The sequence below is a fragment of the Trachemys scripta genome, chromosome 1, assembly GCF_013100865.1.
Source record: "Trachemys scripta elegans isolate TJP31775 chromosome 1, CAS_Tse_1.0, whole genome shotgun sequence".
NCBI classification, from domain to species: domain Eukaryota; kingdom Metazoa; phylum Chordata; order Testudines; family Emydidae; genus Trachemys; species Trachemys scripta.
The window spans coordinates 77,484,333-77,500,767 of NC_048298.1; the positions used below are offsets into that span (position 1 = coordinate 77,484,333).

Sequence of the window (16,435 nt, forward strand, 5' to 3'; positions counted from 1 at the left end):
AGAGAGTTGGGGTCAGAGAGAGTTTACACTAGTGAGACAATGACATTCATGCATATAGAAAAAAAGTTGCCAGAGGAGTGACTGGGGAAGAGAAGAAATGGGATTAATTTTAGGGCCAGATACAGGAGCAGACAGAATTGAGAGAAACAAGGAGAACACTTCAGAGTGAGAGCAGGAGAGTGCAAGCAGAAAGAAGAGGCATGGAAGGATCTCTTTAAAGAAGCTGAAGATAACCTAAGAAAAGGGATTTTAACAAGGGAGTGAAAGGCACAGAAGAAAGTTGTAGTGAGCTGCTCAAATGTGAAGTAAAACATTGTTTAGAAAGAAAAACTTGCATTGAATGCCTGGAAGAAGTGGAATTACACATGAAACACTTCAGTATAATTATTGAATGAAACTGAATGTGAACCCTTTGCACATCAACTACTAAAAATCTGTTCTCTTCCAATAAGATAAGCATAACTACATACATCAAGAAACGACTCCTGTGTTAAATGCCCTATTGCAATAATAATTTTCATGGTTTTGGTACAATTTTAGGACAATTAAACTATGAACTGGTCATTTTATATTACTTTAAAAATGGTGCACTTTCTAGTTCCTCTTCATAAACATAATAATTAGCTTTCTCATCCCATCAAATAAGCAATTGTTTGCCAAGCATTTATTTTGTCATGTGCTTCTAACAGAGCTGAAACTATCTAGCTTTTTTATTATGTAGACACATTTGTCTTTAAGACCTTTTTAAATAAAAGAAATCTCTTAATTATTAAAACTAAATATTTAAGATAAATATTGTATTTATGTGTATATTTATGCCTGCATCTGTAATTTTCACTCCATGCATCTGAAATGGGCTTTTTACCCACGGAAGCTTATGCCCAAATAAATCTGTTAGTCTTTAAGGTGCCACTGGACTCCTAGTTGTTTTTGTGGATACAGACTAACACGGCTACACCTCTGATATTTAAGATAAAGTAATAAGGGGAATGGGTGGAAAGAATAGTAATGTTAGTTTACAACATTAAGAAAATAAAGAGCATATGTAAAAACCTAATTTGCTAGTATACCATCCTGTGGAAGTATCAGACGAAGATGGACATGCAATATGACACTCTATGGATACACCGGCACATGCCACCAACCCAACAAAACAAACCCTAGGAATAACAAGCTGCTCCTGCCTGCCAAAAAGGGTCTGTTCTAAAATTTTAGTTTAGAGAATACTAATAGTGACCTTGGAGCTAGTTACTCTCTCATGCTGATATGACTTGGTTACTGAGCTAGTGCTCCTCAGCTGTGTTTCAGGGCATCAGTCATTAGCGCCTAGGAAATGCCTGGCTCCAAGGTCATTACTGATCAATTTAAGAAAAAATAAGCTTCAATAATGACATTTCACATCTACTTCCCCATTTACTTTGGAAGGGCAGAGTCAAGAATTCAAAAAGTCAACGTTAGTAGTAACTTAACTTTACTTATATCCTATAGCCTCTGTGCACCCCCCCCCCCCACCCCCACACACAAAACAATATGCTTGATTAGAGTGGGAACAGATTCTCAAACCTGAATATACACCAATACAATACACAAAAGAAATATCCAGAAAACAAACAAAAGTAATTGATAAAGATGCCATTGATATACTTTGTGGGAAGAGGAATCAGAGAAGAATGCCTCAATAGTGGGCCCTTTAATCGAAGAAAAAGTCCTATCTTCAACAGTGTACGTCAACATTACAAATTCACATTCCCTCTGCTAAGATAAAGGGCAACAGATTCAACAATCACATTTCTATGCAGTACACTGCCTGGTCAAACATACAGTTTTCCAGGAAAGACATTAATATGCCAAAGTGAGAAGTAGTGTGAAAGGTGGAAATATTTCACAATACACACCACGCACCATCTTGGAAACCAATGTTCTAAAGCTGTACTTTCTTTAAGAGAAACTACCAATACATTCCTTTGATTATACACTCAGAGTAAAGCACACGCGGGTTCCTTGTAAGTTTTCACTTTACAATTAGTGTATATGTGCTTTAACTTGACTTCGTCATAAATGTCTATCAAATAAGCCAGTGTGATACTAGAAAAGGATAAAAACAAAAAACAAAACAAAAACAAACAAAAAACCACCTACAAGTAGGTTATTTCAGAGCAGGGCCACCAGAATATTTCAGAACAATGACACCTAATTTGTTCAGTGTCAAAAACCACAAAAATATGAATAAAAATCATACCTGCTTTGCCAATCTGAACTGCTAGCTTTGTAAGTTTGCCTTGTAGAACTGATTTTTCTTTCTTTGGCATATTTGCTCTCTTCTTGTCTTTCTCATCTCCATCTCCACCATCTTCACTCTTCAAGGGTTGCATTTCCATGGCTGCACCATCTTGAGCTTTGGCTAAGTTTAGAAATATAGGGGACATATGAATGAATAATTACAAAGTCCAGTCAGACACTGGAATCAGTGTTAGATGCATGTGCTCAGCAATCCCAACTCCCATTAATATCAGCTTTAGTAGTGTCCTTGAAGCCAGTCATTCCCAGCTGATCAATAACGTCACCAGTGATCCCTGATCACATCAAAACTGGCTTCAGGATCACCACCAGAAATGAATGCTATGTGACCTAGAGGGGCTCAGGTCACTTCTGTTTAGATGTTTAGCCAAGGCTTTTGGGAATTTAACATTGGACACTGTTTGAAAATTTGGGGTGAAGTTAGAAAATGTGGGTCTTAATGTTTGCTACTTTTGATTTTAATCATAAGGGACATTTCAATTGGCATTTTTGGGTTAGGTTCTGGCAACATTTACCTAGATCTATAATATTTAAACAAACTACTGTATATAAGTGAGGCAGATTAAGATACACAAGCTCTTTTTTCCCCCTATAACAGACACCTATACAAAAAGAAATGTTTTTAGTTTTTTTTTATTATTATTATTAAATAAATACTTACCTTTGTTGCGGTTCTCAACAGCTCCATCTTGTTTTTTACCTGTTAGGAACAAAAATAAGGAACTGTAATTTTCAAGCTCCATCTCTCTCTCTAACATACAACATTAAAAAAAGTAAGTTCTCAAGTCTGATTTCTGTAACCTATGGTTGCTCATTTCTCATATCAATTAACTTCAATTTAATTGTAGAAAATTTGACTGGATACCTAGGAGGAAAAGTAACTTCTTGTGTAATTTTTGTTTTATAATGGAACCATCAAGCTATGGGTTAATCATCTAAGTATAAATATCAACTTTGTTAGACCTGCATATCTCAGCAAAAGAGGTAGCTTAGACGTTCCTGTTTTGAAGTTCAGTCTGTTTTCTCCTGTTTATTCCTAGGGAAATTCTGGGCCAAAAAATTGAAAGTTCAGCACAAAAAAAATTTCTGCATGCAGTATTTCAAAATTCTGTGAATTTTATTTGTCAAAATAACACTACATATTCAAATCAGTTTCAATTATTTGGTAATTTATTTCAAAATACTTGTCAGCAGGTATGTCTAACAATACAGACAGAAAAATTCCCCCAGATATCCGCACCTCCTCAGATCCCAGCTTCAGGGTCCACCCTTGCCCAGATACACCCCCCCCCCCCCCCCCCCCCCCAGAGCCCAGCTGTACCCTCCCCCCCCCGCCCAGACATCCGCTCCCCCTACCCCTCAGAGCCCAGGGATCCAGAGGAGAAACAGCCTGATGCTGGGTCCCAGGCTTGTGTGGAGTTTCCTGTGCGCCACCGTCTCCTTCCCCCAGAGTGTGCAGGGAACCGCACCTACCAGGAACCCTCTAGCTCCCTCCCCCCTCATTCTAGCAGTGTCTATGTACGAGGTGGGCTCTGTCAGGTCCAGCGGGCCGCTAGTGGCGGCCAGCAGCACTGCGGCTCATTTCTGTGCGGAAAAGGAAGTTCTGCACGCACAATAGTAATTTCTGCAAAATTCTGCATTGTGCAGTGGCACAGAATTCCCCTAGAAGTACCTGTTGGACTATTACAGCACCAGAACTAGGCTTTTTACACTACAGATGCTTCACCAGCACTGCTATACTGATGTAGGTATGCCAGCATAGCCACCTGATGAAAATGCAGCATAAACTGACAGGAATTCTCCTAGCATAGCTAAACACCTCCCATGAATGCCATTAATTATGCCTACAGAAACACTGTTGAAAAAAACAGGGGGGTTTGCAAGCATAGCTATGTCAGCTAGGCAATGCGATTTTTAACTCCTTCCCTCCCCCTCCCCCCCCCGCCTTCTACCCCCCCACACACCTAGCTAACGTATCTATGCTAGGAAACTTTGCAGCATAGCTGAAACCTGAGCAGGGAGGTCACTGCCAAAACTGAAACCACAAATTTAGTAATGTTTTAGCAACACTGCAGATGAGAGAATAAAAACTCAAATTAATACATATTGATATTTAGAATCACAAATGCAGGACTGGAAGGGACCTCTTTACATTATCTAGTCTAGTCCCATGCACTGTGGCAGGACTAAGTATGATCCTTCTAGACCATCTCTGACAGGTGTTTTTCTAACCCGTTCTTAAAAACCTCCAATGACCTTCCCTTTCCAGAGGTATCTGTTAGGACAGTCTTATTTCTTAATGTCCTGTCTACATAGACATGGCAGACTACTTTTGAGTAACAGTTTTGTGTCTGGTCATTTGCCATATAAGAGAATGCCAAAAATCTTTGTGGATACCCTCTAATGATAATCTGCAATAAAGTGGCCACCCAGGTAAATATGGAAAATCTGGATAGTTTCACATAGTGTTTTGTGTTAGGAAAACCACCTCAACCTTCCTTGAAGTCAGCTGCAGTGGGGTAAGATCAAGATCCTAAGATCAATTACTGCAGCTGCTATCTTTTTCTGTGGAACCACAACAGCTGCTCCCACCTCTCTTCCTATTGCCCTAGCCTGAAAGCGCCAGCATCTCCTGCACCAGCTGTTGCTTCTTTTTCCCCCCCTTACTTCCCCTCCCCGCCATTGTGAAGGCTACGCAGCTCCAGCTCTCTGAAAAGTGGCTCCCCTCTTAAATGAGCAGCAGGTCAGAGGCTGCTTTGCTCTTCACTCGCCCACTCATACTGGAAGAGGAGGGGGGAGGCACTATCAGGGAACACAAGTGCACATTTTCTTACCATTTGTCCTGAAGGACCAAAATTTGGACAATCCTAGTTTAAGGCAACCCATTTACAGATCTGAATACAAGGCTGAACTACACTTCTATATCTTCTACATACAAAAAATGTTTTAATCAGGACAATGGAAACAAAGCAACTAAATAGGATTTTTTAAACTGAAAATTGATATGCAATGACACCAAAGCCAGTTTGAATAGGCTTCCAGTACTACCTTTGACAGAAGAATAAGTTATGTTTTCTGCAGAGAAAACCCCGCACTGGTTACTTCAGTAGTCAAGTCTCTAGTCTAATTCAATAAGCCATACAGCAGTAGTTTCTACTATAAGCCTAAATGTAACTGGGTAGGAGAAAGACTCACCACAGCAATCAGCATGTGCCAGACAAAGGCTGACATCCAGTCCATGCTGCTTAGTAAATATGTATTCTAGGTCATTGCCTTGACTATTCTCTTTACCCTGGAGGGAACCATGACTTTAGTTAAGTGGATCTTTATTTCCACAACCAATGCTGGCTTGATAAATGGTTATTGTCTGAAATTGGAAAGGTATCCAGGTTGACACTTAAGCTATAAAATAAAAAAAACTTTAAACACACAGTCTTCATGATTTTGAATCCTCATATCTACACTGAGGATTTATCTGCAGGTTTGCATAGTGAATGAATTCAGAGAGTGCTGTTTCCAGATTTATGAGAGAAAGATGTTCCTAGTTTTTGAAAGACACTCAGATTATATGTAGGGACAAGTCAATATTGAACAAAAGAGCACTACATGCCAAAAGGGCTTTGTTCTTTGTCTGCTTTGGTTAATGTGAATTATATCAGAAAGTCTGTGTTACAAAGATAGAATTGAAGGAGGAAGGGAACAGATGCATTAACTCCATGCCAAGGGGTCAATGCTTGTTTGGTTTTTCTTAAATTTAAAGAATTAGCCTGCTTTACCTGAAGCCTTTGTTGATTTCTAATAGGAGTAAGAAAAGACAGGGTTAAGAGGAGAAAAGATACTCTGTGTGCTGAGCTACCATAAAAAGGTTCCAAAGGAACTGTAATTGCCAACCATATCTTCTGCTACTGTTTTGCCTTAGTAACCCAGCCCACCTTTTGAATTCTGGGGAAGTTTCTGGGATAAGATATGGAGTTATGTACCTCAAAAAGGAACATGGAATTATTTAAGATAGGAAGAAATATAATTAGCCTTTTGCAGAGATCCTAAAACAGATTATCATCCCCATAATAATTTATATAGATTATTGTGGAAGGAATATTTTGCTTCAAGTCCTTCCCAACTTCCTGGGAAGACATTTTTAGTGAGTGATGTAATGATTAAGGCCCTCTTCTAGGAGTCCTCATGTTTATCTCTGGTACTGCTTAGTTCCAATAGCCAGTTGCCAGAACTGAAGTTATGGAAAGTCATACAGAGTAAGACAACTTTTTCCAAAGAGCTGTTCTCCATTGATTTGTCTTCTTGAGAAGACAGTAGATGCCAGGTTGAAAGATTTTTTGGCTGCAAGACATTACATGGGAACAGGTGCTCTGCACAGGCCACTGCAATTTGACTGACCTTGCCAAACAGTACCGACAGGATAGGAGAATATAAACTTTAAAGAACTCTAATATTACATTTTTCAGCCATTTAAAATTCAATGCTTACTTTTCTTGTCCTTTTTGTCCTTCTCTTTCTCTTCATCATCCCCTCCAGCCCCAAGTAAGGTAAATATAATTCCAGTTTGAGAGTTCACACCTACAGCAGTAACTACCATTCTTCCAGAGCCTTCCATCACATGGGTACCTGAAACAGAGTACATCTTAATACTTTTCCCCGTAAGTGTAAAAGTAGCCAGCTAGCAAAGCAATAAAATCAAATGTTACGGGTTTTTTGTTGTTTTTAATAGAAGAGTCACTAAATACTAGACAGACTGTTCTTAAGAGACTAATTGGATGCTAGGGCAATCTAAAAATGTATAAGGCATTTTCCTGCACTTTTTTCCTGCTATTCCAACTTGTTTTAACAGAAACACTCCCATCCACAGGCCAGGCTTTCATTCTGCTTAATCCTGCAATGAATTTAAAGAGAGTCACATTCTTATGTAAGCTACTTGCCAACTAAATTAGTTTAAAAGCTAGCATTAATATTACAAGGCACAATCAGAGACAAGGCAAGCTCTTAAGGAGTAAACACTGTCTTGACAGCAAAATAACCTATTTTAAAATAAATTATATTCTTAGACAAAAAAGTAAGAGTACGTATCAGCAGTTTAGGATAAAATATCCTACAGGGATATCACTGGTATCTCAAAACCAGGCATTATGGAACTAAGCAATTTAGAGCTGGGGCTAAATTTTAAAAAAAAATCCAAATATGTTAAGGTGTAGATATATAGTTAGGGTATCCAAAACAACTCTGCACAATAGAAAAAATTGAGTTTAATCTGTCTTTAAAAATCAATTTACCTTACTCTGAAACTATGAACATTTATAAGTTAGTCATTTCCATACCTTAACATGTTTGAATTTTTTTTTTCATAGTTAAAACTAAATTTATTTGCTGGATTTATAATATATTGTTTTGGGATAATTACCACAACCTAGTATTTATTTCCCACTCAATTACTCAGACATTCTCACAAACTTAACCCAAGAATTTGCACCCAGGAATTTCAGAGTGCTTTACAAACAGGTAAGAGTTCCACTAGTCCTAAGAGGTAAGCAAGATTTGAGTTTGTAAATATGGGAAACTAAAGCAAAAGTTAAGTGATTTGGCCAGAGCACACTGCAAACTGGCAGAACTATGAATCTAAGAATTGTCTTCTTCCTCCTTTGTTCCAACTACCAGAAAAAAAAATGTCTCCCAGCTAGCTATGTTGTAGGGACTAAAAAATAATGTAAAGAAAATTATCAAACCTTAGCCACTTCTGTTAAGTGGTGAGATACAATGTTCTCTTCTTTACAGGCCATCTTTAAAAAGCTGAACATACTTATGTAGAATATAGAGCTAAAAGGTTCTCCCCGCTCCCCTGCCAAAACATCATGCTTATGCTTGTGCTTTATTAGACATTTCATATTGTCTGCCCTGAGATTACGGTGAGTAGAATACTCAAGAAATGACAAAAGGCACAAGAGACAAAGCTGAAGGCATTTTTATACTGTTTAGGTTTTGTTTTACACATTTAGCTTTCTTGGTTAACATTGTGAAGGGATAACATTAATAAAGCATGCCACAGAACAAGGGCTCATGAACACACTGTGAGACATCCAACAAATCCTCCAACAAAACAAAGACCAGACCAGACTTGATATTGCTGGTATTTCAAAGATAAACCTCAAAAAGCGTCCTAATATAAGCGGTCACGTCTGGTTTACATATCATAAATGATAACAGGATACAGCCCATTTTTAGAAGAGTCTTTTGCAAGTCACTTTGCAGGTGAAAATAGCTAACCTATGCAGACTTATTAGGCATTGCCTCCGATAGCACAAGCCCTCAGCAGGGTCATTGGGTCCAGTAGGAAGGAAAACCAGAATTCTAGAAATTCAAGTTCCAGGGTCAGTTATAACCTAGTATCAACTGCTCCATTCTATGAGTTAAATATTAATATTCACGCACCTGACAGCAGCATAGGATCTTTATCCAAAGTCTTCTTAACCTGATCTGATTCTCCAGTCAATGAGCTTTCATCAATTTTAAGGTCATTTCCTTGAATAAGTACACCATCAGCTGGCAGAAGATCACCTAAAATACAGAGCATTAAAAACTGCAAACTTGAAACATTATTAATAAAGTCAAATAATTGAGTTAAATATATATTCACCATATTTTACTTGCGCAATATCCCCAACAATTATGTCAGCTACTGGTATCTGGATGACTTGTCCACCCCTGATGACAGTGAACTTCTGCTCTTGTTCGATGCGGCTCTGCAGCCCCCTAAATTGTTTCTCTTTACTCCAGTCATTGAAAGCGGTTACCAATACCACACAAACTACAGATAAAAGGATTGCAGCTCCTTCAATCCAACCTGTTTCACCTTCCTCCTCTTCTTCACCAACAGTCACTGCTCCACATGCTGTAAGAAATAAAGACTTTTTTTAAAAGTTCAGAAACAGACTCCTTTGTAATCCATATTAACTTTCACAAGGAATAAATTTACACTGACTTTAGTCTGGTAAAAGAATTTCCTAAGAAAGGCTTAAATTAAAGCTGGTCAATGTCTCATTCAGAGATTACAAGAGAGAGTAGGAACAAGTAGGCTCTTATGAGAGAAGTAGTGTAGTTCAGAAACTCAGGAAGCAAAGAAGGATTATAGGTGCTCAGCAGTTTAAAAATATCAGACCATTTATTTAGATATCAGAGTTAGGTGCTTAAGTTTGAAAATTTTAAGGGTCCTTATCACTGCAAAGGTAACAGCTATCCAGCTCCAGCAAATCTTTTTTGCTCACTTTTACCTGGCAGCTGCTCAGTGACAAGATTTTGGTCAGTTATCCTACTACTATTCAGAACTCTGCCTGTAGTGAAACAGAAGAAGGCCTGTTTCACTCTTCTGGCTGCTTGGAGAAAGCTCTGAGCAGCTGGAGGGAAGATCCAGAGGAACGGAGACCTTTCCTCCCCTCCCCAAAAGAATGTGAAGTGGAGTAGCAGAAGAGCGGATATTTAACCTCCCTTTTCAGTCACCCTCTGATCTTCCCAAAACAACAGTTAGGAAGAGGTTCTAGGCAGGAAAGGAAGAAAAAAACCCTTCTCTGTTCCAGCAGCTAAAACGATGTGGAGCTTTAAGTGTGCCAGATAGTTAGTAGCTAGAGGCTTATTCAAAAGATGAGCCCCTGAGAGGGTTCCACCACCACCATCTTGGCAGGAAACCCTAGTACTCTCCTCATCTCAACAGCTATGTGCTGCATGGAAACTGATCTCTCCCAATGTTTCTCTTGACCTGGTTGGTGAATCTTCACCACTGTCTTGCTTTATCTACTTTTGACTACAAGCATTACCTGGTATATTTTTTCCAGTCCTGAACAGAATGAGATGAGATATTGAAACTAAAAAAAAATTAGCATGTTTTCAATCTATAATTAATTTCTAGTTGTCTTCTGAACCACCTCCAGTCTTCCAGAGCAGACAATGCTTTTAACTTCTATTTACATGAAGAAATGTCCCCCCCACCTCAAATGTCACAGTAGAGGCAAAGGCTGCAACAGTGGATTTTCCTTCAAATTTTGAACCATAAAAACAAAAGCCATGCTTTGGCAAAAATTTCAGTTTGAAAATTTCAAGAAACTCTGGCTAGGACTTCAATGACAGTGCTTCTAAACAAGCTGTAAAAGGTAGTTGTGAAACTTATTTGGGATTTATGATTGGAACAGTTACTAAATTCTGCCATCCAAATTGACAGCAGCAGCTGTCAGTCTGAACGATCTACAGAATTCTGGAGGACTGCTCAAATGGTGAACTAGGAGCAGCTCTTAACTTTGACTATTTCAGAAGTTGTAACAAAATCAAAATAGGAGTTACTCTTTTAAAAGCTTTGATTTAACAACTGACAGTTATGTCAATAGTATGAGGTATGGTGGATAAAAACCATTAAAAATATTGGATTTTTTAAAATTGGATTTTGTTTATTTTTAAAAGTAAACATGTATTTAACTTAAATCTATTCAAAATTAAATTTGAAAATCGATAGATTTTAATAAGTTTATCCCTTAACATAATTTATCCATTTTTTTTTAATTAAGTTAATCAGCATACGTGTTTGCTGCCAACTTTTGGAGAAAGTCAAATCACTGAGCTGGTAGAAGGCACTGGCTAAGCACCTGGAACAAAGCTTGGTGAAATGCTATGCCAGCTCTCGATAGCAGTAGCCTCTTCTGAAGGCACAGAGAAAGTTTTCTTCATTTCAGTTTATTCAACTAGTTCAGTTCAATGGCTACTACATTCAAAGTTAAGAAATCAATTGGAAGTTGGAAAAAAAAAAAACAGGAAAGTTTTTTATTCAGAGAGGGAAAGAAAAAAAAACAAAAACAGTTAGGTGTGAAAAGAGGAGATCTTCTAGTTCTAAAATCTTGACGGATATGACCAGAAATAATCAGTTCTGTTCACTAACTACAGTTAACACTTTAGTTTTAAATGCAAAACATGTTTTGTTAACTTTGATCATTTTTTCTTATGTAGCCATCACATTTGTTATATTTATCTAATACATTTTCAAATTCTTTTTTGCATTTAATTTGCATTTCCATCCAGAGCTCAACACAAATCAAATTAAAAAAACCCTAGTAAATAAGATTATTCACTATTTATAATACATTTAAAAATTAAGAATCCAAGTAAAATTCAGATGTAAATTAAGCAACATGATTGCTTACATAAATGTGTACAGATATCCTAAATTTAATGTAAAGGCTATAATTAATTGCAAATCAACAGGTTTTAATGCTTACAACTAATGAGAATCAACCTTTCAGAAAAACTAAGTACAAATGCAAAATAATTTAAATAAATTTAAATCAGCGCACCCTGCTTGGTGATTTAAATCATGATTAAATTTGATTTTATTTAAAGAAATCCACCCTGCTATGAAGTCATCCTTGAGCTATACTACAAACAATTCTGTTTAGCTGATATTTATGCTAGTTTCTGAAACAGCAAAGGTTACTCAAATTCAGTCAGATCATCTGGTTGTCTCTCTTAGGTCTGAAGGGTTTTAGAAGATTCTTTGACAGGTACTGAAATAGCTGGCTCAATGGAGAAAAGGGCATTGTGACTCAGACCTGTGATCACATTAGTCACAAGAACTAGAATGTCTAAACTGAACTTGAGAAGAACAACTTGTAGCAAGAACTCTGCTATCTATGCAGCCTGGATAGGGTTTCACTTTGTCTTGATGGCTAGGTCAGCTTCTACAACCTCATGAAAGATGTCTGGGAACGGGGTGAAAGAGCATCAGACTGGAAACAGTTGTATGTCCATTTTTATTTAGTCAACACTTCTTTGCATTCTAGTTTCAACTTGTCAAAGCAAAGAAGCCACCATTATGTTTGCGCCCTCCCCCTCCCCCCAGAAAAACCCAAAAAACAAAAACCCTCACTTAAAGCCTGATCCAAAGCAGGTGCTGAAGTTTTTAAACTGATTGTCTGTACAGTCATTCAGAACTATCTTTTCATTTCTGAATTGGAGGATCAAAAACGGTGTTAACTATCATTTACAAATGAGAAACAGAAGACTGCTAGACATGCCAGCTCTCAGTGGAAAAAACCTGGTCAACACTATCTGGAAACAATTCTGTTTATTCAGAATCTTCAAGAAAGAGAAAAGCTAAATATTCATTTGCATTTCATTGCATGAAAACATGAACTGTGTGAGCTGTTTACTTTTGAAGAATCCAGCAGCTCCTGCTGCTTATACCTCATTTGAAGTATGAAAGCTTGTGTATGAGATCACTTCACAGTCAAATATGACTATGAACACAGAATATTATTGGAATTGCTATTTTAAATGCAACCAATGCACCTGTTTTTTATGCTAGTGTTATCCCAGTAGAGAAGTGAAATGGAAAACAAGCAAAATTACTTTGAATAAGAATTTTCTTGTCTCCATTGGCTGATTAAAATTGATCTTATGTAAAATTTAGAATTGAAGTTTCACAACACTGCAATTTACATATATTAAATATCTCTTGCTTCAGGGTTTACTTACCTGCTTCGTTCCCTCCTGGAGGCTGGTAAAAAGAAAGGCCCAATGATATTATGGCTGCAATTTCTAATATAATTAGGGTAACATCCTGTAGTGCTTCCCATACTAACTGAAGAAATGTTTTTGGCTTTTTAGGAGGTATAAAGTTCTTCCCAAACACTGCTTCTCTTCTCTCTATATCTGCTGGATTTCCACTTAGACCTAAATATTAAAAAAAAAAAAAGAAAAAAGAAAAAAAAAAAGTAAATTTCAGCATTCTTTTTTTATAATCATATGTATTTCCCATTCACGAAACTCTGTATAAGCCAGAAGTGTCACTCTCTACAACCACAGCTAACTTAACAGGTAGGAATACAGCATGATACTATATATTAAATACTTTCAAGGATGATTCTTACATAATACAAAGTAATCTTTAAATTATTGGGGTTACAAAGTAGGAAACAATCACAAATCCACCCAATTTAGGTTTAATCTATTTCTGTCTTTTTTATACAATTTCAGAGAGAATTATTGTCTCTTATGTATCTGAACATATATGTATGCCAGACAATAGCTAAGACTGAATTGGTAGGGGGCTCAAGCTACCATATTGCGGGGCACCGAGAAGTTCTCCTATATCTCATAGCTACTAAGGCCAAAAAGACCATTATGATCTAGTCTGACCTCCTGTATAACACAGGCCATAGAACTTCCCCAAAATAATTCCTAGAGTAGATCTTTTAGAAAAAGATCCAATCTTGATTTTAAAATGATCAGTGATGGAGAATCCACTACAACCCTTGGTAACTTGTACCAATGGTTAATTATTCTCACCTATTAAAAGTTTATACCTTATTTCCAGTCTGAATTTCTCTAACTTCAACTTACAGCCATTGGATTGCATTTTACCTTTCTCTGCTAGATGGAAGAATCCATTATTAAATATTTGTTCCCATACTTCTACACTGTAATCAAGTCACCCCTTAACCTTCTCTTTGATAAACTAAATAAATGGAGCTCCTTGAGTTTTTCACTATAAGGTAGGTTTTCTAGTCCTTTAAATCAATCATTCTCATGGCTCTTCTCTGAACCATCTCTAATTTATCAACATCCTTCTTGAATTGTGGGCACTAGAACTGGACACAGTATTCCAGCAGTCGCACCAGTGCCAAATAGAAAAGGTAAAGTAAAATAAGTCCTCTACTCCACTTGAGATTTCTCTGTTTAGGCATCTCAGGATCACATTAGCTCTTTTGGCCACTTCAATCATACAGGGAGCTCATGATGGTTGTCGCCTCCTCCGATCCCTTGGTCTGGTCCCCTCATTCCTGTTCTTCAGTTTCTGGTTCAGTATTTCTCCAATGAGAGCCATGTTCACTTGGATTATTTTACATTTTCACATTCCATATTACTGAACTTTTCTCCAATCAGCTTTTTAGCACATCACACTTTATGTAACCAGTACACTACACATGCGCAAGCTTCAATTTACATAACTTCTGCATTTTTTAAGGTCATGTTTTGTGTTACCCTGTTTCTGGGTCATCCCACGAAAATGCTTCTTGTCATTTCAAGTTTGTGTTTTGACCTCAAAACTTCCAGCACATTACCTTTGTTCTGTTTGCAATAGAATCATTTTAAGCAAATCAGCAATTCTATGTAAAAGAAGAATTGGCAAAACCACACTTATGCTAGCAAGGCTTGGCATAAGCGTTCTCTCATACAAACTCATTCACTAACTATACATTAATGATTTGTAACTATAGATATCAGAGCTTTTAGTTGTACCATTAGCAATTCTTCATTTTTATATTTTTTAGTATCATTCAGTATGTTATCCTATTCTACCGCTGAAGGGATGTGTGTGTGCGCATGTGTGTGGGGCGGGGGCGAGGTTATGGAAAACAATGACCCTTTTCTGCCAACATTTCTTATAGTCTTTAAATGGGGTTTCAAAGGCCTTTTTATTCAATGTCCAGTTTTGTTTGGGAATCACTACCAAAAAAAACTTCACAGGAAAATTTTGAAAGTTGTATTTTGAAGGGGTGTCTCCATTTTAGAGCCTTAATATTTAGTTGCTTTTAACAGTACCCCAACAACATCCATAAGTCGAACATGTCACAATCTGTAAGTTGAGTAACTCGAAGATCCACATATAAGGAGCAATAAGACATTCAAGTTGTGGCTTACATTCTCAGTGTGCTAGTGCAAGCACACAAGATGCCGACTGAATGAATGGCACCACCCCCATGATAGTGAGAAACATCACTAACATTTCCAGAAAAAGCAAGATAATCACCAGGGGACTGCTTCATGACTAAACTGAAAAGGACAAAACACAGGTGAGTAGGTCAAATCCCAATAGGTTATTCTCTTCTCTCCCCACCCACCCCCACACCTCTAAGTGCACACTTATTAATGTGTTGCTAGGAACAGAACCATTTTCTGTAGCTAAACAATAGTAATATGGATAAGGCAGTTGCGGGAGATATTCGTTTCCCTGATACCTAAGGTGAGGGTCTGAACATCTAAATAATCGCAGCGGGGGGGGGGGGGGGGGAAAGAGCAAAATCATATACAGTATACATCTTTAGGGCTCCTTTTCTGCAAGTCTACTTGAAAAAAATTAACTATCTATCCTTATGCAGATAAGCTGCCACTACTGAGGCATTTGCTGAATGCTCAAGTAGCAGCCTACATGCAAGTAGTAGTACTGGATACTGAAAATAAGCCAAATCCTACCACAGAAAAAAATTAATTTCTATGTGTTGCAACCTATCCTGTCCCACTGTCTAAACTGACACCAGTCTGTTGGGAATCCCACGTGCGGTTAAAGCTGTCTGGGTAGTGACTGATTACTGTTCCTAGAGCTGGGTCACTCAGGCACACACCCCAGTTGTGGACCCCCATGTCTGACACTCCTGAGTCCGATCCTGCAGTCTCGCTCACCTAGGCCTTGGAACTAGTGCCACCACCCTCCTTAGCCCTCTCGTTGCTTCGACATGTTTCCTCCAGGGTCTGCTGGTTGTGAGTGATCTGGGACAACAGGGACAGTGTGATATTACAGTAAGGAAACAGACTTACAAAGACTTTTCTCACACACATTTTACTCAAAGCATAAAAATTAGCAATTTATGGAAACTCTTCAACACAATCCTCCTCAGTGGGATCTCTCACTTTTTGCAAGTCCCTGAATTTGGTCTAAGTCCTTTGAGAGAGGCCTGCCTCCACTTCTACCTGTATCTTCTGTTCTTGTGAGGATACTGCAGCTTTGGAGAAGTCCACCATTTAAGAGAGTATCTGTCCTTCTCTGGTAACATAGAAAAAAAACTACAGCTCTCCTAGCCATATGAGCAGACCAGGAGGAATTCCAGATAGCCCCACTCCACCATCTGATTTCCATAAAGAGTCCATTCAACAGTAGAGGCCCTGGAGGTAGCAATCCCATCGTTTCACCTAGGTATGGCCATTCAGTAGTGCTCCTTGATTGCTCTGTTACAGCTTTCTGAACATGTCAAGTTCCTATTACAACATGAATGGATCTAATCCACCACTGTTACAGTTCTGAATAGCCATCAAAACCAAATGAAATTCGCAATGGGGGACACACATTCACCTAGGATTTAGCTTAGGTCTATTC

The 16,435-nt window shown here is 38.0% G+C and overlaps 1 protein-coding gene across 6 annotated transcripts in view; it reads right to left on the reverse strand.

Moving 5' to 3' along the window:
- ATP2B1 (ATPase plasma membrane Ca2+ transporting 1) overlaps positions 1 to 16,435 on the reverse strand; it is a 108,194-nt gene that overhangs the window by 33,969 nt on the left and 57,790 nt on the right. For all 6 annotated transcript variants that reach the window (XM_034772589.1, XM_034772561.1, XM_034772568.1 and 3 more), the window contains exons 3-8: positions 12,817 to 13,014; positions 8,942 to 9,196; positions 8,737 to 8,862; positions 6,784 to 6,921; positions 2,960 to 2,998; positions 2,240 to 2,401 (exon numbers count right to left, since the gene is read on the reverse strand). In XM_034772589.1, coding sequence (XP_034628480.1) covers positions 2,240 to 2,401; positions 2,960 to 2,998; positions 6,784 to 6,921; positions 8,737 to 8,862; positions 8,942 to 9,196; positions 12,817 to 13,014 — 918 coding nt within the window. The remainder of the gene's footprint in view (positions 1 to 2,239; positions 2,402 to 2,959; positions 2,999 to 6,783; positions 6,922 to 8,736; positions 8,863 to 8,941; positions 9,197 to 12,816; positions 13,015 to 16,435) is intronic.